The 22,561-nt window shown below is 36.2% G+C and overlaps 1 protein-coding gene across 2 annotated transcripts in view; it reads right to left on the reverse strand.

The window, feature by feature from the left end:
* HTT (huntingtin) overlaps nucleotides 1-22,561 on the reverse strand; it is an 86,307-nt gene that overhangs the window by 59,312 nt on the left and 4,434 nt on the right. The window contains exons 2-20 of one of the 2 annotated variants that reach the window (XM_035324930.1): nucleotides 21,140-21,223; nucleotides 20,560-20,680; nucleotides 17,034-17,093; nucleotides 15,915-15,994; nucleotides 15,375-15,513; nucleotides 15,002-15,143; nucleotides 13,394-13,572; nucleotides 12,717-12,921; nucleotides 11,840-11,887; nucleotides 8,430-8,510; nucleotides 7,639-8,003; nucleotides 5,725-5,848; nucleotides 5,322-5,440; nucleotides 4,268-4,379; nucleotides 3,737-3,877; nucleotides 2,814-2,972; nucleotides 2,632-2,729; nucleotides 969-1,108; nucleotides 138-201 (exon numbers count right to left, since the gene is read on the reverse strand). In XM_035324930.1, coding sequence (XP_035180821.1) covers nucleotides 138-201; nucleotides 969-1,108; nucleotides 2,632-2,729; nucleotides 2,814-2,972; nucleotides 3,737-3,877; nucleotides 4,268-4,379; nucleotides 5,322-5,440; nucleotides 5,725-5,848; nucleotides 7,639-8,003; nucleotides 8,430-8,510; nucleotides 11,840-11,887; nucleotides 12,717-12,921; nucleotides 13,394-13,572; nucleotides 15,002-15,143; nucleotides 15,375-15,513; nucleotides 15,915-15,994; nucleotides 17,034-17,093; nucleotides 20,560-20,680; nucleotides 21,140-21,223 — 2,461 coding nt within the window. The remainder of the gene's footprint in view (nucleotides 1-137; nucleotides 202-968; nucleotides 1,109-2,631; nucleotides 2,730-2,813; nucleotides 2,973-3,736; nucleotides 3,878-4,267; nucleotides 4,380-5,321; nucleotides 5,441-5,724; nucleotides 5,849-7,638; nucleotides 8,004-8,429; nucleotides 8,511-11,839; nucleotides 11,888-12,716; nucleotides 12,922-13,393; nucleotides 13,573-15,001; nucleotides 15,144-15,374; nucleotides 15,514-15,914; nucleotides 15,995-17,033; nucleotides 17,094-20,559; nucleotides 20,681-21,139; nucleotides 21,224-22,561) is intronic. The other variant, XM_035324931.1, reaches the window with a different exon arrangement.

Raw genomic sequence — 22,561 nt, forward strand, 5'->3', positions numbered from 1 at the left:
TCAGACAACGTAACTAGTTTATACAAAGCATACCTAAATTATCTATCAATGTTTAAATTTAAATTCTGTCAACACTATGTGGTAAAATTGCCTTGGTACCTTAATCCAGAAACACAATATAATGACTGTTTACTTACACCAGTATAATGATGAACACCTCTGTGCAAGCTGTCAGTTTTTCCTTCCAAGAAGTTGACTAGCCTATGATAAAAAATAATTTAGGATACATTAGCTAACATTGTAAGTTATTTCTGCCTTCAGTGCTGTGAGTGCTATTCTTGTTTATATTTTAAGAACACCACTGCAGGGAAAATGTGAGAAGTTAACACCTTTGGCTGCCTTTAGGAAAGGCAAGATTTTTGCTAAACCACTATCTGGCTTGCATAGCAGAAGAATTACTTTAATTTGAAAACATTTATACGTTGCTTTTTTTTTTTCATGACAGTTTTGGAAAGACTGTAACACATTCCAAACATCACCATTCAGATAGAGCCCAATTTTATATGCCTATGGATAATGAGTTTTTGCATAAGCAACTTTTTTTTTTTTCAGCTCAGAAGAAACTGTAGAGAATGAGGGAATGCGAGTAAGGTCTAATTATTTCAGTATAACAAAACATAATAAACTGAAGAGAGCTCACAGTATTGGAGAGCAAGTCAGGGACTTTTTTGTTAAAAAACAAAACAAGACATACACACACAACTGGACATGAAATCCAAATTAACTCCCAGATTATATGTGCTCTCTTTCATCACAGATTTACAGAAGACTTGGTAAACAGACCAAACTAAGAATTTCTATACAATATTATTAGGCTCTGTAACTTCAACAAAGAAATTCACATATTCCTTAAATGAGTGACTCGTTAATTTTTCAGACGAGAAACCTCTCCCCTGTTATGATTCCAGCATCCTATAGACATCATTGCATCACAGCTACAACGCTCATGGAAAAATATAAACACTTACCGAAAATCTACCTCTGCAAGTGTTTCCAGAAGTTCCGTCCTTACTAGCCAATATGAGCTATTCTTCAGCGTAAGGAGGTCAACAATTAATTGTAAACCTAGTTCACTGTAACTGCTACTACACAAGCTCATGATGCAATGCTAAAAAGAATAAACAACTTTCAGTTATATTACAGAAAAAGTTTTCTAAATCAAAGTATGTTTGACTACAACCATCTGTTTTATTTAAAATACTAACAAATAGTTACTGCTCAAGAGAAAGTACCAGATAGGCAGGTACTTTTCAAGGCCGGGACACCAACCCCATGTGAACTGCTAAAACCTTCTCCTCAATTTAAACTCTGGAGAAGAATCCAAACTTCAGTGATCAGAGGACAACTGTCCAAAAAAAAAGTGAGGTGGCAAAATGAGCACAAGTACTATATTTTTATCTGTTCAAAAACTGCTTCACATAACTTCCACAGGATATTTTTAAATACCTAGTTCCAATTTCTAGATTTTGAATAAGCCATATCTCCTTATTTCAATGACTGTTCAAAAATATGCAGAATGTGTGATTTTTAGAAAAAGCTGCTGAACCTTAAGACCTTAAACTCTTGTTTTACTACACAAAAATACATTTTCTTGTTTGCAGATTAGCAACCCGAAATGTTTCAGAATATTTCTGCTGAAGGTATGAAGTCAGGCAACTTTATATATTTAGAGGGGAAAAAAAGTCATAATTGACAAGTTATATGAACAGAGAAATAGCTAGTAAAGTCTTCTTAAAAAAAAAAAGAAAAATAAATCCCTAAGTGAAGTCACTATACATAGCTAATAAGATCAAGGAACAGAAGGTTAAAGAAACAACACTGTTCCACTAGCTGGATTTCCTTCCCTCAGCTGCATCACAAACCCCTCCTATCATCACATGAAATCATAATTTCAGCCATCAAATATCTGCATTTTACACTTCACCTCACCGACCCATAAGCTGTAATACAAGCAGCCACACTGTGCCTGTCCCTGATGTAGCCATTTCCCTTGGGCTTCATTTTGTCCTCTCTCCTACTTTTTTTTGGAAAGTTTGGCAAATTGATCAGGGAAAATCTCTCCTTTTGAAAAGGAGAACTTCCACATATTTTATTATGGAAATATCATGTGCTCTAAGTTCCACTCACAAATTCAGCTATCATCTTTTATTTTACCAGTGACCTGGTGGATCCTTCCCCCAGTTTACAACACTTGCTTTTCTGGGATTTGTATATTTATTCAATTATCTCAGAAAATAATCACCATTTTACTTATTTGTCACATTTCTTTTCTGATTTCTAAATACAGGCTATACCCAGGTGCTAAACATTCAAACTTCCTCGTTTAGCTTAGATATCCTTTATACTTGGTTCACTCATCCTGTTGTTGGTTAACAGGACATTACAGCTCATACCTGTACATTTTTTCTGACTCAAAATATCATCTTTATATTATACGCTACGTGATCTATCCAACATAATTATTTTCCAGTTCAACATTTCTGTGCCTGAATCTACGTACTTTACAATAAACTTCTTGGGGAAGAAGTCTTTTTTACTCCATGTTTATATACCTGAGCACAGTGTATCCTAGACAATGAATAATGCCCCAATGATCTCTGGCGGTGCAAGGAAATTATTACTTCTGCTTACCCTCACAGCTGTACAGGCCAGTTTGCATGTTACAGAGGACTCGTCTTTCAGCATTTTCTGTAACAGAGGTATGCAGTCTACCAAGGAAAAGAGATTTCCTAACAAAAAAGAATTTAAAACAATGAAACAAAAGAAAATTTTGGACACAGAAAAAAAGAGAGACTCTTAAAAAACTTCATTACCTGTTGAGCTTCTGATGTTTATTAGCCATTTTTCCACATCAAAGCGGGATTTAAGTAAAATAGAGTTGATGATTGTTCCACAGAGAATAGCAGTAGCTCCTCTAATCTGGGGATCTCCATGGTCAATGTAGTTCAGAATATCTGATACATACTGCTCCTCTAAGAAAACAAGTTGCAACTACTTTATTTTAAAGACACTACTCTCAGACTTAATTGATCCCTAAAAATGTTTCAGTGAAGGTACTGATCATACAAAATCAACAGCAGCATATTCACAGTAAGTTTTTCTTTGTTCTACCTTACAGAGACCTTTTCCATGTAATACACACAATCACACCATTCATACCAAGAAACGCATACAAAACCACTAATGTTTTATTGTGATTGCACCCAAAGTGCTCTCTCTGGTGAATCTAAGAAGAGCTTTTGGTCAACACTCCACCCTTTGCTGCTATCAGCATCAAACCAGCTGAATTCTCCAGGTCTCTATTGATTATACTGTATCACTGATAAGATTATATTGTATTATTCATATGAATGAATCAAATGCCTTAGAAACCAGCTATGAAACAGCCTGAAATAAATCAGAAGAAGCTATAAGGGAACCAATAAACCTCTATATAGCAACTGTGCTAAAAAAACACTTGTCTGAAGATATAAAAGTTCTTCCACTAAAGCTTAACTCTTATTAACAAAAATAAAATTATCACCATACACACTATTTTCAATAATATTATCAACATACCAATATTACTGGCTCTGTAACTGACACCACTAGTACAGACAGTGTATTAATGTAAATTGGTGCAATATTTGTTTGCAAATACTAAACTGGATTTAAAGATTTTTCAGTGTAAATGCTGCTTTACTTATTTGGAAGCCTAAACACATTATGAAAAAGGAGGATTTGAACTACAACATACCATACTCTTCTCCCATTGCTTCAAGGGGTGTTTTATACAGTTTGCTGAAGAAAGACTCAGGGTGAAGGGCAACGGCTGCTCCAACACAACTGACGGCCAGGGCTTTTACACTGACTCTCACATCTCTATCTGGAACTAAAGCTGGGAAAAGAAAAATAAAATATTAAAAAGCTCCCTAAAGCATTAAAAGCTCTCTGAAAAAATATGGCCCCACAAAAGGGTTCAAATGAGCAACAGCCCGAGAGGTTTATCTCACAACAGTTTACAAATGGTAAGTGCAACTGAGCATCTGACAAGATAACAGTAACATGTCAGATGCCAAATGGTTCAAAACTGGATTCATCACAAAAATCACATAAATTTAACTGTTTCTAAGTTTCTCTGTACTCTGGTGCGATCATTTAAAATAGGACTGTCAAAAACAAAAAGCAAACGGAATTCTTTAATAAAATTATCTTAGAAAATCAGAGTAAATTGATGACATTTACAGCTTTGTAGCTTTGAACCAATGAGTGTTAAAGAGAAACTTACCTCCTTTCTCCCCAGTAAGTAGGAAAGAGGCTGACAGCAGTCTAACGCAGTGCACTAGAGGAGCAGAATTTCCATCGGTATAGTGACCTATGTCTCCTTTTATCCTGGAGGGCTATTGAAGGCAAATCACAAGTCTTATATAAATAAAAATTAATCTTCAATTTAAAGAAAACATTAAGCATAAGTTTTAGAAATACTGCACATTCCCAAAACTTCAGAAGTTCAATATGAAGCGTGTTTAATACATATTCCAAAAGAAGGTCTTAAAATGTTTTTCTTAAAATGTTTTTTGGAAAGTTTTGGAAAGTCTCCAGCATCAGATTTCAATCTGGTTTAATTTTAATCAGAGAAGCAACAGTCATTCTGTATACTTTCTGACATGCTACCCAGACATGCTGTTTACAACAAGAGTCTGATAAACTACTTTTTGTTACCAACCAATGATCTTTGGACACTTTACATGAAAAGCAGTTCATTCTTATTTTCAAAGAAGGCTGACAATGTTCTGGACTTTTAGCCCAAATTAATCTAATTTCTGTCTCCCACAAACCCAACGTCTCTTAACCCAGCTCAGAATAAGGTCCAATACTAAACTGAAAAACAAGAGGAAATGATTACCCAGTGATTAGAACTTCATAAGCCCCTCTGCAGAAAGAGAGGATCAAAGAGTAAGAAAGACATCTATAACTCCTGAGGAGATGAAAGTTACCTACACAGCTAGCAACCAGTGCAAAGATATTTCAGGTAAGAGTATATACTGTTAAAGTAACAGACAAAAGGGGTTTGTGTTCTCAGCAGCTTAAAAATGTGATCTGTTTTGGTTTTGCTGGCAATTACATTCAGAATAAAAGTTTGTGTATTCACCTTATGTTAAATGAAATTCAGGTTACAGCTCAGATTTACTAGTCAACATTAGTTATTTTGACCTACAACCAAGCACACACTGTGTATTTGCTACCCATGCTTATCACCATTTACACATCCACAAACTTTTATTTTTTTTTAAACTTAGTTGTTTCAAACTTTAAACCAGACCACTGTGACCGCTTCTCACCTTATTTTCATGATCACCAGGATCTGCTGCATCTTCTTTTGATGTAAATCTATCAACACTGCTATCAGAAGGCTGCCTGCTATGGCTCGTGGTTTTCAACAGGTGAGGCTGTTGAAGAGCTTTAGAAGAAGGCAATTCATTACATAGCATTTTAGATGCAAATTAAAAGCACTTTGATTGAACTTAATTATAAACATGAAAAATAAATTAGCAGTGATCAAAACAAGTTATTCATTAGAAGTGTTAAAATATATTACTTATTTTACATTTCAATCTACTGATTTATTTTTCACATCCATTTGAGTAAGTCTTCAGTCTCTCAGAATAGCAGATCCACCTGTAACATTTGCCCTAAAGGCGTCACCAGTTCTGTATTTTTTTCCTCCTTTATTTATCAACATACCAATAGAAGAGTTTCTGAAAGACTCCGATGAATCATCCTGGAGAATATTTGCAGCTTCATCTTCCTCATCTTGCAGCTGCCCAATTTGCATTCCAGAATATTGTCCTTCAGCACTCTCTAAAACCTACAGAGTACAAAGACACTACTTAAAATAACTTAGCGTAACACCCAGTAATAACGCTCCAACATGCAGTGTTAGTAATCTAGAAATACTTTGAAAGCAAATGTGAGCCTGACAGATTAGTGTACAGCTGTGTGCAGGCCCCAAAGCAGCTTCCCTCCCTCCTCCAGCATTTGAGCCACAACAGGACATAGTTAGATTTGACAGTCTCCCACTTAAGCCATGAACTTGGATGTGAGCACTGAGAAAGCTGAGCATGTAGTGCAATACCTCCTCTACAATTCCCCATGCTTCCTTATTCCAAAGGAAACTATCTCACTAGTTTCAAATCAAAACCAATAGCTTTATTGTCAAATATCAAACCTGTCCCTTGCTGTCAAGCTCTCCTATAACCTCACTTGTCTTGAACAGACAAAAATCAAACAGAACACAACATGTAAGATTTTTACAGGTAAGGTTGAACTCATTTTAATCCCTTCATTCTAAATCAGTGCTAAAATGGACACACATGAAAAGGATTTTGACCTGATCTTGACCAATATGGTATACAGACAGCAGATATCTGGGGAAAATAACCATAAAAGACTAAAAATTGGTAACCATAAAAAGACAGTAAAAAAACCTTAAGTTTATCAGGAAATACAATATACAAGTCAGGGAATAACTGAAGAAGTAAGCATCTTGAAATCTTTCACTAAAAAGCATGCATGTGGATAAAGGGGATGCCAGTTAGCCTGTCAGTTAGGGGAAAAATAATTTGTAATTACAGTTAATAAATATTATGAAACTTGACACATGCAACAGTCTGACAAGAATGCACAACTTGTTGATCTCTGTAACTTGCCTTTAAATGTCTGCTCACTTTGACCTCTGCACTGGCTACATTTTGTTCAGAGACAATGCAATTACCATCACTCCTTTAGTTTCTCTATCTTCATTTTTGTAGGAGTATTTGCTTGTCATAACTGTAAATTTACTATTTTCTGTAGGTGTAACAGACTATTACTCTTTCAAACTATCAACTTCAGTCAAAAGTTCAACAATGTGTTCAACAATGTTTGGAAAAAATGAAATATTAAGTTTTTCCCCTCTCTGGCTTCCAGAATTAATTTTTTTCCCTTTATTATTTTTTTAAATTACTGCCTCAGGATGTACTTGCCTAAAAGAAATCTCATAGCTGTACTGTATGCATACTTCATCTGGTTATTAGGTCTCTGTTACATTAGTAAATCATGCAATGTTTGCTGAGTATAGGAGAAATTTGTAAGATGGAATAAAAAGAACAAAAATGAGTTGTGCTGCCAAGTGAAAAAGCACAGGCAGAAGAAAATGTGAAGTGTTAGGTTTCAAAAGTATTCCTTTAGCATTCCAAACAAGACTGTTCACCCTTTAACACTTCCATTAGTTCTTCCGCACCCAAAGAATTATTAATGTATCTATACAAACTGAAGGATACATTATTCAGAGGATGTATTTGTATCAAGACTCTGATATTGGCATTCTTCCAGTGAGCAACAAACTGTTGATGCTTGCCTTTGCATCACCTACCCACTGAACAGACTGATTAGAGCCTCGTAGTTTTTAATTATTGCTCAAGTGAAAGTGTTAAAAGGAGGGCAAGCTCTCCAATGGGGGTGTGAGCTGCTGACCTTTCCATTGTTACTAGCTGAGGATGGAAAAGTAGAAGACGAATAAGGAGAGGAATCCAAGTCTGGGCCCTCCATGGAAGAACTCTGAGATATGTCAGGCCCCTCAGTTGAAGGGGATCCCCCCTCTGCCCGTTGCACACTTACAATTTCAGAACTGTCCGAAGGGGTTACAGCTGAGTCTGGACCTTCTGTAGTAGTCTGAGAGCTATCACTAATTGGTGAGGAAGCCTGTGTACCGTCATTCAAGTCCATAGTGGGATCTGACTGGACAGCACTGATCTGACTGGAGCTTCGACTAAGCACATCATCATCTTCCCCTTCTGTAGCTGTACTTGTCAAATCACAGCTCGTCAGGTCTACAGAGTCTGACTGCAACGTATGTTGAGAGCGTGGCTGCTCGGTAATTATATCGTGTCCGGTAGGATCAGCAGCTGAACTCCCTGCTGACCCAGCGGTTGATACACCCGATGAAGAAGCTAGTTCACTGGTAATCTCGCCCTTCACAGAAGCTGCAAAAGACATTTATAGGTCAACCAAATGCTTAAATTTGTGTTTCACTCTTTACACGCACATCTTTAAATACTATGCTCTACATTAAAATAGGCTAAGGAACATTCATGACTAAACAGTTAAACTACAGTAAAGAAACAATCACCTGTCAGATCTCTTAGAATACTTCCTCACCTTTATGCCATCCATCTATGCCAGTGACAGCCTGATCCTTTTAAAAAAGTAGGCAGTCAACTTCATTACTTAAGTTTTATACCCAAGAGCATTTAAGGTTTCAGTTTTTCCTGTCACATCCTTTGAGTGCCCATCTACTTTGTTGCCACCATAACACACAATTCTGTATTTTATGTACTGTCAGAAAAAGAAAGGTTTTGTAATGTAAAGTGACATAGATTGGTTACACTGCTAAAAGGAAAGCCAAGTACCTGCAAACGATGCAGCACTGACATCTGATCGGGTTTCAGAATCATCTTCCAAACCTTCTTCTTCACCCAGAAGTATTTTACCTGGTAAGCGTGATGCAAGAAAAAGCCTTACAGTTTAACAAAGTTAAAGCTGACTTGAAATGCTCAACAATTGAAGTTACTAAAAATAAATACATTTTGCATTTAAAAGTTTATGAAACAATTTTTCAATGCTATGGCAGGCAACAGATGGCAGAAGAGAAAGAAATGAAGAAACATCCAGACCCTCACTATCTGGTCAGGAAAGAAACAGCAACGAAGACACACAGTTAAGCAATTTTATTGAATGGTGTAACCATTCAATAAACAACTTATGTCCTCATTCATTCTACTTTACTTTTGTGTACTGTGACCAAAATCCCACTAATTTCTTCAAGTATGTCCCATTACTAAGGCATCCACATGTCTGCCCCCAACTCAGAGGGACATTAAGCACCACAAATAATAAAATAACCTCTCTGTCCTTAAGGCTATGAAAGTTATCAAGTAATGGCTACTCTTAGTTTGGGGCTTGGAACTCCAGTGGCACAAGAAAGGAAAATGCTTAGGGGGAAGAGCAGCACAGACTAGAAGCACAAGACAATTTAAGTGGGAAAGAGCAATGAACCATGGACAAGAGACATGAAGATCCGGGGGCCACTAAGGCAAAACTTTTCAGGGAGGCTTTTGCCACAGGAAGAAAGAGAATCACTTATAACCTAACACAGTCATCTTAAAAGAGTTCACTTACTCACAGTTTAATGTCTATTTAAAATAGAGGCAGTGGAGAAAGAAAGATACCTGCAGATACTCACTACCTGGGAGCAAAACAAGGATACAACTGTACTGAAAAGAAGAGGAAATAATTAAGGCCATCCTTCTGGATCTTGTAAGCCATTTGCTCAGACAGAGGGATTCATGACAGCAAGCCTGTTTTGCACTTTAGAATAAACCTCACTGGTAGTCTAAGATTTACCATGTAAGATACCAGTGTTCTGACAACTCGAGGTGAATTCTTTCATACGTCATTTAAGTTACCAGTGGAAGAAAAGCATTAACAGACCTTTGTATTCATTTCCCTACCATAATTGCTTCATATATATGCAGAAAAAACACTGTAAAACTGTCTCCTTCATGAAAGTATGTTTTATGCTATTCAAGCCTGTAAGGCAGAAAGGTAACCACATTTCCATGTATATTCTATATAAAATAACAGCAGCTCATTGAGAACTAAACATTCCCAAAGGGTGAGTAAACTGTGCTAAGAATTCCCAACCAAAAGCATGAAAAGATGGCATATTTTTCTCTATTCTTTCCCACATTTATGTCTATTTCACTGAAACAAACAGGGGTATTCTACTTTCCACAGCTGATCACCTTTAAAAGTAAGTGAAAGAAGAGGAAGGACACTGAAAAACACTTACTAGGCATATTAGGTTTTACATGTTTACATAAGTTTATAAAACAAGCCACAGAATAGCATTTCTGTTTTGAGGAACAAAAGTCAGTTAAGATGCAGAACATATTCCTTCATTTAGAAATGAGTTTTCAGCCTTGTTCCCAAATAATTTTCAGAAGCTGAAACAAACAAACTAGTATAGGCCAGCTGCTTCAAAGTTGGTCTGAAGCAGAATGATTGAAGAGACATAGAAAATCCAAGTTCTAACATAAGGGTAATAGCGAAAGAATGTTATAGCTAGAGAAGTTTCATCCATGGCTAACCACAGAAGCATACTACTCTATATGCCAAGAGACTGCAAAACTACACTGAGCAGGAATTGGGAATAAGCTCAATTTTCCCTCCTTTCTTCAATGGCGAGCAGTAGGAAATGAACAATTCAGAATTTGACATTAAACCTGCATAAAATTCAAAATATAAAAAAAAATAAACAAATTTCCACAAATTCATTTATACCATTTTTAGACCCAAAATAATCTTTGTATCATAATCTTGAAAGAGGATATAAACTCATAGCTTCATACATGTTTTCCCATAAAGTGAAGGAAAGGTTAGTGTTTAGCAAGTACTTTAATTGAATTTACATTATTATTCCCTATCGGTACTAATAGATCTCCACTAAAGATCACTAACAATTTTAAGTATCAAAGTGGTAATTCTACCATTTTTCATTTAAAAGTGATATGCATCTTTATTCTCACAGAATCACAGAATAGTCTAGGTTGGAAGAGACCTCCAAGATCACCGAGTCCAACCTCTGACCTAACGCTAACAAATCTTCTACTAAACCATATCCCTAAGCTCTACATCTAAACGTCTTTTAAAGACCTCCAGGGATGGTGACTCAAATTCTGATTTGTTGCATTCTCTCACATTTGGATGCTGCAGCAGTACCTACTTCCAGAGCACCTTTTCATTCACTCTTTTGTTTTTAAACTAGTGCTTATTGATGCAGTGATGATTTCTTATTTTTTCAGCTCTACCCACTAGTTCATGTTTAGGCATATTGTTACAGCAATAAAGCATAATGAGATTCTTTGCACACAAAGATGGAAGGGCATAGTTGGGGAAAAAAAGTAAGCTATGTGTTACAGTGGTCCTTTGAGTCTGCATAATGTTATTGAGTCTTAAAGTATCTTTCCTTGAGGTCTTCCTTTTTACAGCATTGCACATCTCTCTGCCTACTATGCTTGCACTGACTGCACTACTCTCACACACTGTTCACTGCAGTAGTAACATCTTCTTCAGCTAAAACGGATGACAAATCTGTTGCCACCCGTATCTAGAATGATTCCATTGTGAAATAACTTAAGCGAATTATATAACCAGATACAAAGTACTTTCATGCACAAACTGGGAAAGAATACTTCAGAGTACTTCTTAAAAAAAATCCTGCTAAATGAGTTACTTACTGAAGAAATTAAATATAAACAGACACAGAATGAATAATGCTAATCATCAAGGACAAGGCATAAAAATGAGCAAAAAGCATCACATCAAAGCATGCAAACATACACATGCATTAGTGAAAGAGGAAGAGAACGGGACTAACAAAAACAGGAAGGTTAACTATTTAGTGAGTTATGTTAAAAGTTGAGTATTACTGTCAAAAGGAGGAATGAATGCCCTGTTCAGACAGTATTTTTAAACATGCTCTTTAAAACTGAAAATTGCCTCAATACTCATCAGCATAATTTTGCCAGAGGATTACAGTAAAAATAAGAATGATACTGCTTTGAATAACTTCTAGAACATCTTGATTGCAATATCAGAGAGCACGTCAGAATTCTTTTGAGATTTACAGTGATGAAGCTCAGCTGGTAACAGGAAGGCATTTGTGAACAAAGACCAGAGTTCAGCAAGACAGTGAAGGGAGGGAGTAATGGGATTTTGAGGAAAACACAATTAAAAGATTGATTTTGGAAATAATCACCTTTATGCTTTCTTGCAAGAACAGGGCTGCATGAAGACCCCCCTCCAGCTGCAAATCACAGAAAGTAACATATGAGGGCAGAGACAGAGCTGCTGAAATCATGAAGGAATTCTAAAAGCCTCAAATGGGAAGGAAAAAAAAATGCCAGGAAGAAATAGCAAACTTGATGCTTTTGAAGTTCAAGGGTTTTTTTGGGTCATTCACCACCAAATGACTTTTTAATTTTCTGTGCAAGTTGTGTGAAGTTTGCTTTTAAAAAACAGTGTTCTAAATTTCACTGGTATGATTGCTCCTGGCTAATGAATTATGTCTAAGAGCAGCAATGCTAAAATGATCCATTACTTCACTGCAGAAGTCCTTACAGAAATACAATCAGAGACTGATTCTTTTGGAACAGGTAAGTAGCAGTTAAGAGATGATTTTAAGAACATGCACTTCACAAACAGGAACACTAATAGCTGATTTTAAGTTACAGATAAAGTTAAGTCATGCTTTAATTTCATGCTGGTTTTGGTATTTAGCAAGGAGCTCTTAGTTAATATAAATTCTGATTAGATCAGCTTTCTATGAATCACAAGTGTCAGATGCTAGGTGAGAACATTCATTTTGTGAAAAGTATCAGTCACCATGGTTTACTTGCTCTGTGTAAACAAAAAAATCATCAACACAAAACAAAATAGTCTAGAGTTCCACAATACTGAATGAAAGTACACCCACTTAAAGGAAAGTGAGGTGGGAGAGGATCTTTTCCAGTACCAGGAAAAATATCATGCATACCTTTACACTTTTTATTTTATCCTTCATACTTTATGCTACCCAAAAGGAATAGAGCCTGCAATCACTTCCTTTTACAGAAATTACCAAAAATATAGCTTACCTATGAGCTCCACTATGCTCCCACTCCGGTTCCTGCTGGTAGATTCATCTTTGGATACACTGACCTGTGCAATGCCACCTGTAGCGGTCAGGGCATGGAGAAGTTCAGGTGGTGGTGTTCTAAAGAGCTGCTGTAATAATTCTAAAGCTCCAGTCACAACGTTGTGGTCCTGATGCTGAGTGTAATGCAGAGTCAGTTCGTAAACCTAAAAAACGAAGTACTGGAGTAAATCCCTGTGAAGACGCAACAATCTACCTTTGTTCTCATATACCACATTAAATTTCAGTGATGCATTCAAAATGACCGAGCTATGCTGTATCTAATCATCATCCTTTACCAAGAGGAAAAGCTCATCTCAAGGTAGCCTTTTTGGTAGAAGTCTCTTATGATGTCTATTGTTACAGGAGGAGGAATCACATCAAAGAACGCAGTAATTTTTATGAATTCCTTTAGGAACACCTAGCAAGCATTTTTCTGGGATTTCATGTTATGAAAATTATTTATTAGGAATTCCAACCACTGGACCAACTATCAGTTACCAAGTTGAAGAGTAGTTTGAGAAAATAATTCAGAATGTTCTACACCTAACTACTGTTGCATCATACTGTTTGGAAGATATTTCCCCCCTCATAGACCAAATAGTACTCTTCAGGTTAGGGTTATTATTCATGTTTTACCTGTACAAGCTGATCTGGTGACGGTGAAATCTCTGCTTCTTTCCTTGTTACACCGAAACTGCCTTTCAGGCTGGTATCCTTTACTTGTTGTTGCAATAAAGGTATGAGATACCTTAGCGTAAGTAAAACACCCAAAATTAAGAGAGTAGGATGATCATCATCTACAGGAACCAACAAGCCTGGGGGTAGAGCAGAACAAACCAAACCACTTACCAACAATGGTAAATATCAACACAAACATACAAACATAACTACAGAAATTGTGTAGTCAGTATAATAGTTTCAGTTAAAAAAAAAAAAAAAAGAAAAAAACACATAGCAGCAATTAAAGAATGGTTTTAAGTGTAGGAACACTTGAATATACATATTATTTAACACTCCTGACAATGATTTAAGCCATATGGGAGAATGACCCTGGCTCCCTTCTCCTATTTCCTACTTCTTCTGTTCAATAACAGCACAACCACCTTATTTTATTTTTTAAATAATCCCTGAGGCTCTTACTGAGTGACTTCCTCCCTCCATTTGGCTATTCAGTTCAGGCCCAACATAGCTCCCCCCTCCAGAACACACGGTATTGTCCTAATGAATAACATCTATACTTTTGCTGCCTCCTTCAACTGGAAATCTTGCTCAATATATTTACCGACTAATCAAAGAAGCAAATTCAAAATACATGAAGAATTAATGTAAGTTATGTTCCTATTAATATTATTGTCTAAATTCAGTACCATTGCTAGGACATTACAAAACAGCACCTTTGAGGCAGGAAATAATGTGCACACAGAGAAAGGAAGACAGAGAAGTAATACACCATTATCAAGTGAGAGTGAGAAAAGTCACTACATGAACATGACATTTGCATTTTTCACCTCTTCTTTTAAGAAGCAAGGCTAACAGGATACCTGCCTGTCTTCCTTCCCTCTCCATTTGCAACATAGTCTACATATGAAAGAACCCTTGATCAGTACAACTGAGACAAAAGTTTCCACTACCATTCAGGTGTTTCGTCATCAGCTGCAGATCTCTCCAAAGACTGCAAAAACTTCCCAGATAAAGGAATATGGAAAAAAATTACATCACATGAATTTTTGTGCTTTTAAATTTTAAAAAAATCTACTTTTAGTAGAATTAAGTATCTACAGCACTTAAGTTAGGCTTTCAAGAAAAGAATCAACGTGGTACCTCTTCTTTAGAAGGCTACAGGCTACATGATCATAACACTAAGAACAGGCATATCCTCCACCTCAGACCTTCTGCACTAACAACCAGGCTGCTAAACAAAACTCTTCACAGACTCCTGAGCAAGGTCTTGCCGAAGAATGCCTATACTTCCTCATTTTTCCAATAGGCTACTTGCTTCCTTAGCTTTGGCAGTTTCTTTTCAACGTAACTGAATTAACATTTCCGAACGCACGAGATACAAGTAGCATCAGTATCTATATCACCTAACTACACCAAATAAAGCAAGTACAATCAGGACAACTGATAGTCTAAGTATCCCTTCTTTGCCTGAAAACCATTCACATATTTAGCATCTTACACGGGAAATGAAATTCATATTACTTATAACTGAAGCAAATTATTTTTTCCCCCCCTGAATCTTACCTAAAAGTACATTCAATAACCAGGCATAAAAATACTGCATTCTTCGTGAATGTTGACAGATGCTTACTGCTGATCCTGCTGCAGTTCGACGGATAGTAGGGGAACTGGACTTAAGATTAGCTATGAAAGCCTTCAATAAAACCTAAAAATAAGATATGTTACTTAATTTACTTCTCTCTCTTTTTCTTTCTCATTAAAAGTTAAGAAGTCAAGCATCTTTTTCATCCATTCCAAGCATTACATCAAGCAAAGACAACTTTTGCCTTAATTCATACATGCAGCTATAATGCTGCTTTCTGCAACGCGGTTGATAATAGCGGTAGTTTAACTGTGCTTTGACATATAACAGGGAGCACTACCAGGTTAAAGATACCTTAATCTCATTGTCGTTTGCAAAATTGCCAAATGCTGCCATGATTTTTGGTATTGCTGCAGCTAGTGTCTCTTGTACCGATTCTTCAGGTCTCTTACTTATTCGTGTTAAACAGGGCAAAAGGTTCACTAAGTATGGCCTAAGTATGACAAAGGAGAAACATTAATTTGTACCCACCAAACTGTACCCACCAAAACAATTTTTAATTCATACACAAATTCTTCATACGATTAAATCATACAAAATACTTCCATTAGCTACATATAACATAGAAAAACAAGGTGAATACAATTAGCAGACATTAAGAATTAAAAAGAATACATGAAAAAACTCATCATCACCGTTATGTACAACACAGAGCTAAAATTCTGCTAAAAGAAAACCAGCTACTCAAATAAAGCTACTTCAGAGACAACGTGACTGGAATATAATTGGGGGGAGGGTGAGAAGAATATGTAAAATTTGAGAACAGTAAAATTTTGTAAACATCTGTATTTTGGTAAATGTTCTTTGGAAAGCTCACTACTAGGATGAACTTACCTGCATTTTTGAGGCCGAACTAGATGAGCAAGCTCAGCAAATCTCCAGAGTGCAGCACGTAGACTTCGGGAAGCACCATTCTAAATAGAGCATGCAACTGTTACATTTCATAAAGCAAAACCATTCTCTAATAGAATGTCTACAATTGCTTAAATCTTATACAATTTTACTTAGATAAAAAACATAAGGTATCTGGAAGCCTTAAAATTCTTCTAGTTAAAAGGAAAGAAAGTCAGATCCACAACTGCCTTCATTTTTCTAGCTGGTATTAGGAATTTTCCAAGTGACCCAAAATGAGTAAGAGAGAACATCAAGAAAGAGAAGGAAATGTCTGAGATCTCCACTCTGCTGAAATCAGCTTAAAATACCACAGAGACAGTCATCAACCAACAAAGAGACACTGATGATATGAGAATCTAAAATCAGTGGAACACTTGCAGAAATACATATGCAGCATAAAATTGACAGCAGTGGAAATATGCAAGTAAATAGCCTTCAGCTCCAGTGAACACCAAAAAATTCCATGTAGCAACCTATATCACTTCTTAATGGCTTGCATTCTGAATTTAGTAACTATTAGTCTGTATTTACAGCTTCAATAACGCACATGACTTGAGCCAGAGGCTGTTTAGACCCAGTGTGTGAAGACATAATAAAGCTCCTCAATGTTGTTGGAATGTAGAAAACTATGGAAGTTGATAGGTGTCATGGTCTCTACTCTCCCGACTTGGATAAATCACGTACTTTACTTAGCTTGAACCTAACCAAAATACTTCTCAAATCAAGCCTCCCTGAAAACTGAATTGAGGTGTTTAGAACTTTTTTCTTATTTTCCTTAGCTAGTATATCAAAGGTTCATGGTGCCATTGTTAGCAGCGTACACACAACTGAAAAAACACAACTGCAACTGAATTAGAAATTGGTCGTTTTCAGATTCAGAGCAATGTTAACAGATTTTGGCATGGCAAAGTGATCTAACTGATGCAAGAACCAAATTCTGTAAGCTTTGACTTTGACCTTAAAAAAAACCACCACTATTTTCATGAATGCCACATTCCAATATACTGCAGCACTTATTAAATACTATATTTCAGAAAGACAAAAGCAAGGTAAGCTCACCTTTTTAATCTCTTTATACAGTTCTAATTGTAACCTAGGGAGACTGGAATCCATCAAAACCTGCAATAAAATTTATCATGAATATATCATATTAGACTGAAGGGACTTTAAAGGAACAAAGTTGCACTTAAAATTTAAAAAAAAAAAGTGTAGAACTATCTAATTGCCCCCATATATGATGCATAGAAGGAAAAAACTAATCAGAAGACAGGAGATGCCTTTTTGTTTTGTTTTACACAATGACAAAACAGAAACATGGACAATCCCACAAACTAAAGTATTTGCAGTTGACATGAGCTACTTGTCCCATCTGCCTAGAAGAGGCCGTGTGGCATCAGACCACAGTTACAGCCAACTTAATGTGCATGCTGGCAATAGCCAGCAATAAATACCCAGGAATAGACTATTAAAACAAAATAATAGTACCCACAAGCAGCGAGAGCTATTCCCTGCTAGACACCCCCACTTACAAGCAGCCTACTGTCAGGTATTTCTCAAGCTGAGGCTGTATTTGTACCATCACCTTTAACAGCCCTTGAAAACCCCTTCTTTCACAAATTAGCCTGTTTTCGGCATCCATTTGTTACCATGAAGTGTTTTGGACACCAGCAGTATCATGTTCCAGGATCTAATCACACAGAACATGCTAGAGCATGCATTTTAGTTTGCTCTGAGCTTGTAGTCCAATTAAGAATTAGAAAACATGAAATGAAAGGAAGCACTGAGGAGTACTAATTTTCTGTTCAACTCAACTCAATCATTCTACCTCCACCTTTAAAATGGCAGCAGGGAAAAAAAGGAAATAGTTCCACTCTGTATAATCCTTTCCTACAGAGCATTCTGTGTATGTATGAGCACCCCTTCTCTTCCATTTGTTTTTTTCCTAGCAAGTGGTAGAAATGTTCATGAATAGTGGCACAACTCCTTCAGTTAAAACAAGAACTTAATGCAATATGCAAGTATCTAGTTTATGAATTTATACAGCCCTTCAATATTTTATATTTAATTCTTTATTTTTTACACAATTATTCAGTAATTTCTAGCTTCCCATCTGCCTTCTTGACCATCAACCAGTAAGCTCACATCTTCACAGGATTACTCATGACAACTACAAAATCTTACATGGCACATGTTGATGTGGAGGCCACAACTGCTTATGCATGGTCAGCGAAGAGCCTGTGACTCCTCCAGAGCACCATTTCCTTATTGTATGCCCAATAACTTTATGCCCCAATCATACCAGTCATCATAACAAAATATTACCTTCCCAGAAAAAAAAGCTTATTTCGCTTGCATCTCTAAACTGTTATAAGCACATCAACTATTAACTGCAAACGCCTAGACTATACCAGGTAGGGACAAATCTCACTTCCTGTAAAAACTAAGTTTTCAGGAAGGTCACCACCTCTGTGTGTAAGGATATCAATCAACACACACACAAAAAAACACCAGCTACTATTCTGGCTTCAATGGTTATTTGTCCTTATACCACATTCAGCTAGAGCAACTTCAATTCTTTTTTTGGCTTGTTTTATATTTTTAGCAGAGTAGAACCTAAAAAATTCCTAGTTCGAAAGAATATAATCAACTGTAAATTAATACAGCTAATAAATCCTAATTACTGAAACCAACTGTACTACAATCTGCAAGAAGAGTCCCGCCAGTGTTGTTAGGTCAGGCAATACTACAACAGCTTTGTAGTTCAACTTCAAAAACAAGATCACGTCAGTAACAACACACTTGCAAATAACAGCAAGTGGTATTTGCATGGGTAATTCCCAACTTTGTATTTTTCTTCTTTATATAAAGGTTTCACCAAAACTATTTAAACTTTAAGTCATTTATGCTCTCTGTGAGTTCTGACAGGTGAGTGGAACGGTATTCAAAGACCACCTACAGAGGTTTAACTAAATTTGTCATTTCAGTTTAAAGCCTTGTCTATACAGAAACGTTAGTGTTTTAATTGCACTAATGAATATGGAATCCAGACATGGTTTCACAAGTACTTAATATCTAGACTCTTATTTCAAAAGAGAAAATATAGAACATCTTTCTAGCAAACAGAAGCAGCCCCTAAATTGCAAGAAGTACCAAAAAGAGATGAAGGTTAGCTAATACACAAGGTTAGGGGCCTGATGCCTCTGTTCCATTTATCACAAGCATCATTACTCCTTGAATAACCCAAAAATAAAACTGTCTTTTTCCCCCTCTACATTTATACACCAAACAGGTCTGCTTAAAGACTAAGCTGCTACCACAGAGCATAAATATGGGAACAAAATACAAACTGTGACCAGCTTCGCTAAGTCTGATAAATCTGTGTGGTTGGAATATCACAACTATCAACGTTTCACAGCTGTGACCAAATTGCAAGCTTAATGACTGATAGAGGACTGTCACTTGAAAATCACATTTATCTTTACAAGAAAGCCATCTACCATACAAAGATTCAAAAATAAGTTTTTGAAGTTAACTTAAAATATGCCTGAAAGCAGTAACAGTATTAGAGAGGTGAACATAAGAGATTAGCTTTACACCAAGCCTACAGAACAGTTTGATAGAAGAAAGCTTGCATTCTTTAAGACAGTTTCAGAGCATCTAATCAACAAATCTTCTCCATAATACTAATTCATACAGATACCAAACAAATAGAACGTAACTTAGAGAAATAGGAATAGGGATTTGTTGCTTACTTCTAAAACAAACTCTTCACGATAAAAATATATATATATATATTTGCACATTATCATAAAGTACTTAAAGTTTCATATCAACTAGATTAATTATGCAGATACATTATGTAATTCACGCATTACAGAAAACAGGAAAAAAAAGAAAGGACAGATGAAGGTAAATCCATTATGGAAGCAGCAGCTTACATCAGTTACTCAAAACATTCATTTTGTGATTTGTTGAACTCAAATTTAGACCTTGCCTGACCTCCTATCAAAACCCGCCTGCTGTCTCCAGCAAGCCCTTCATTCTGGATCACAGTAAGGTAATAAGAGCCTCCAGAACACTGCATTTATCCTAATTATGCCTCCAAACTTCTCTGCCAAGTCTCAGCAAATCACTATCCGAATTACAACACACCAATCGTCTGGAATGAAGAGACATTACATCTTATAGCCAGCTTTTTAATAATATTCTTTACCCTTCTTACATGTTAAGTAACTTCTTGTTTACAGAATAAAAGAGTATTCCTCCCACACCACAAAGTGACGTTAGAAAAGCCCATATTCTTGTTTTAACTGACTTAAACAGAACGAAGTTAATGAATGACTGAAGAAAAAAAACAGAACAATGAACTGCAGGCAGGTTAAAATACCCTCATCTTCTACAAATTTTACGTCCCTCTGTGCAACTCACCTTAGAGGACATACAGAATTTCCTAAAGCTTACTTGACCCCTTGCATTACAAGAGATTATCAAGAACAAAAAGCAATTAAAAGAGGGTACGTGTGAATTCATACAGGATGCTGCATCAAGAAGAGACAATGGTAAGACAATACATAGAAGTTCTTACTTTAATAACTTTATTAAGGCATTCATCAGCAACCATCCGGACATCAGATTCTGCATCCTCACTGCAGAGGAGAAAGACTTCCATAGCAATTCCCAGCAGTTTCTGAAATTCTGGAGAATTCCTAAACAAACAAACATTAAAAAATTACAAGGGGCACTAGAAACAGCAAACATGAAATCTACTTCTGATGTGGTTTCAGAATCCAACAACATATACACCGTTATACAAGAAGAGAAAAGATCCAGCAGATAAGCACTTCCTTAGGAGTTGGGAAATCATTTACCTGCTCCTTACTGCATAACCTGGCAAAGGTATTTGACCTCTGTGCCTCAGTTTCTCTGTCTGAAGTAGAAGGGTAATACCTACTCTACCAATGCTTCAAGAAAATTACTTCTTAGATTTTGGCTTAGTTAAAAAAACACAACCAAATATTTTATTATTTCGATCTTAGACTGAAGTTGAACGTTTAAAATCAGCAATTACCAGGAAGCCCTCAAGTATCTAGCACTGCAAAGAAGCTATTCATATTAATGCAACAAATTGTATTAATGCAGTAAATTAAAAATAAACTTTGTCTTACCTTAAAGACTGAGCAACGATGTTTTCACATATTGTCAGGCAATGATTCACTCTATCTTTCTTGGTAGTTGAAAGCTCTTTCTTTCTAAAATGAAACAATGAAAATAAATCTAAGACTTGAAAACTGAGTGGTAACTATAGACACTACTCTAGCAAGTGTATTTATAATAATCACACACACACAAAAAGAAACCACTTCTCTAGTCACGATATAAATATCCATATACCAATCATCTGTAATGACAGGACTTTGCATAAAAACTGCTGCTGAGAGCATGCAGGCACACAAGCAAAGGGAAGGATACAAACTTAGAAAAAGCATAAGCCTTTTAAGTAGGATTATCATATTAATCCTGTAACTGATAGAACAAACAAACTCAGAATGAAAAAGGCTGGAGAAAATAAGCAAGGAGAACAAGTATTGCAGACTTTAAAATACCATATTGAAAAAAGATCTTTTTCATCATCAACTTTTTGTCTGACAACTTCTTGAGAAGTAAGAAGTTGTATTAAATCATTTTTCATCTGAATTAAAGGATGCTAATGCAATCCTGTCATGTACCATATTCCTCCAAATGTTTTTTAAGCATCAAAATAGCAAAGCTCTAGGCACTGTCTTTACCTATCAAAAATGATGTCCCTATTCAAACACTTAGCATAGTCCAGGCAAGGATGAGCTTAGTTAACTTAGAGCAATTAAGTGTAAAACAAAGAACAGAAGTCACAGAATGGAAGAATGTAGATCCACAACTGATACAAAGCCCGATCTGTAAAGTTTACAATTTGGAAAACTTCAATGTTCACTTTCAACAGCTCTAGGCTCCTTTACGCCTGTATCAAGAACAGAACGCCTGTATCAAGAGCAGGCTTCTTGCCTGCTCCACCCCCGATCTTGCCAATAAGTGAACTGGAAAAAAGCATGAAGCCTGTGATATTTTATTTCCTCATACACACTGTCTCCTACTTTCAGCTCCATTGACACAGAATCACTCCTAGGAAAACAGAAGTTACTTTTAAATAATTCACTAGTAGCAAACCAGGAACTGAGGAACATCTCTCATGTGTCCTGACAAGGAGGCTCCTGCTCCTTCCCTCAGATTCATAGAGCTGCTCTTTGCTTTTGTTTTCCAAGTGACCAATAACCTTCTCTACGCTTAACATTTAACTGTCTTAGCAAAACAATAGCAAAACCATCAAATAGCAAACAAGTGTTTCGAAATTAGAAGTTGGAAAATGATCACTGATCATTACTGTAGCCTTGAGCTACAATAACAGAGCTTAAAATAGAATTAAGAACCAACAGTAATTAGCCCATAGCCACATTAAAGTAACTGGAAATACATTGTTAGACCAAAAGTCTGAAGAATTAAGTTGTAATAATTAAGACCTTCTGCTCAAATACTACCACACGTTTTAAATAACA

This window comes from Oxyura jamaicensis, chromosome 4, assembly GCF_011077185.1.
Source record: "Oxyura jamaicensis isolate SHBP4307 breed ruddy duck chromosome 4, BPBGC_Ojam_1.0, whole genome shotgun sequence".
Taxonomy (NCBI): domain Eukaryota; kingdom Metazoa; phylum Chordata; class Aves; order Anseriformes; family Anatidae; genus Oxyura; species Oxyura jamaicensis.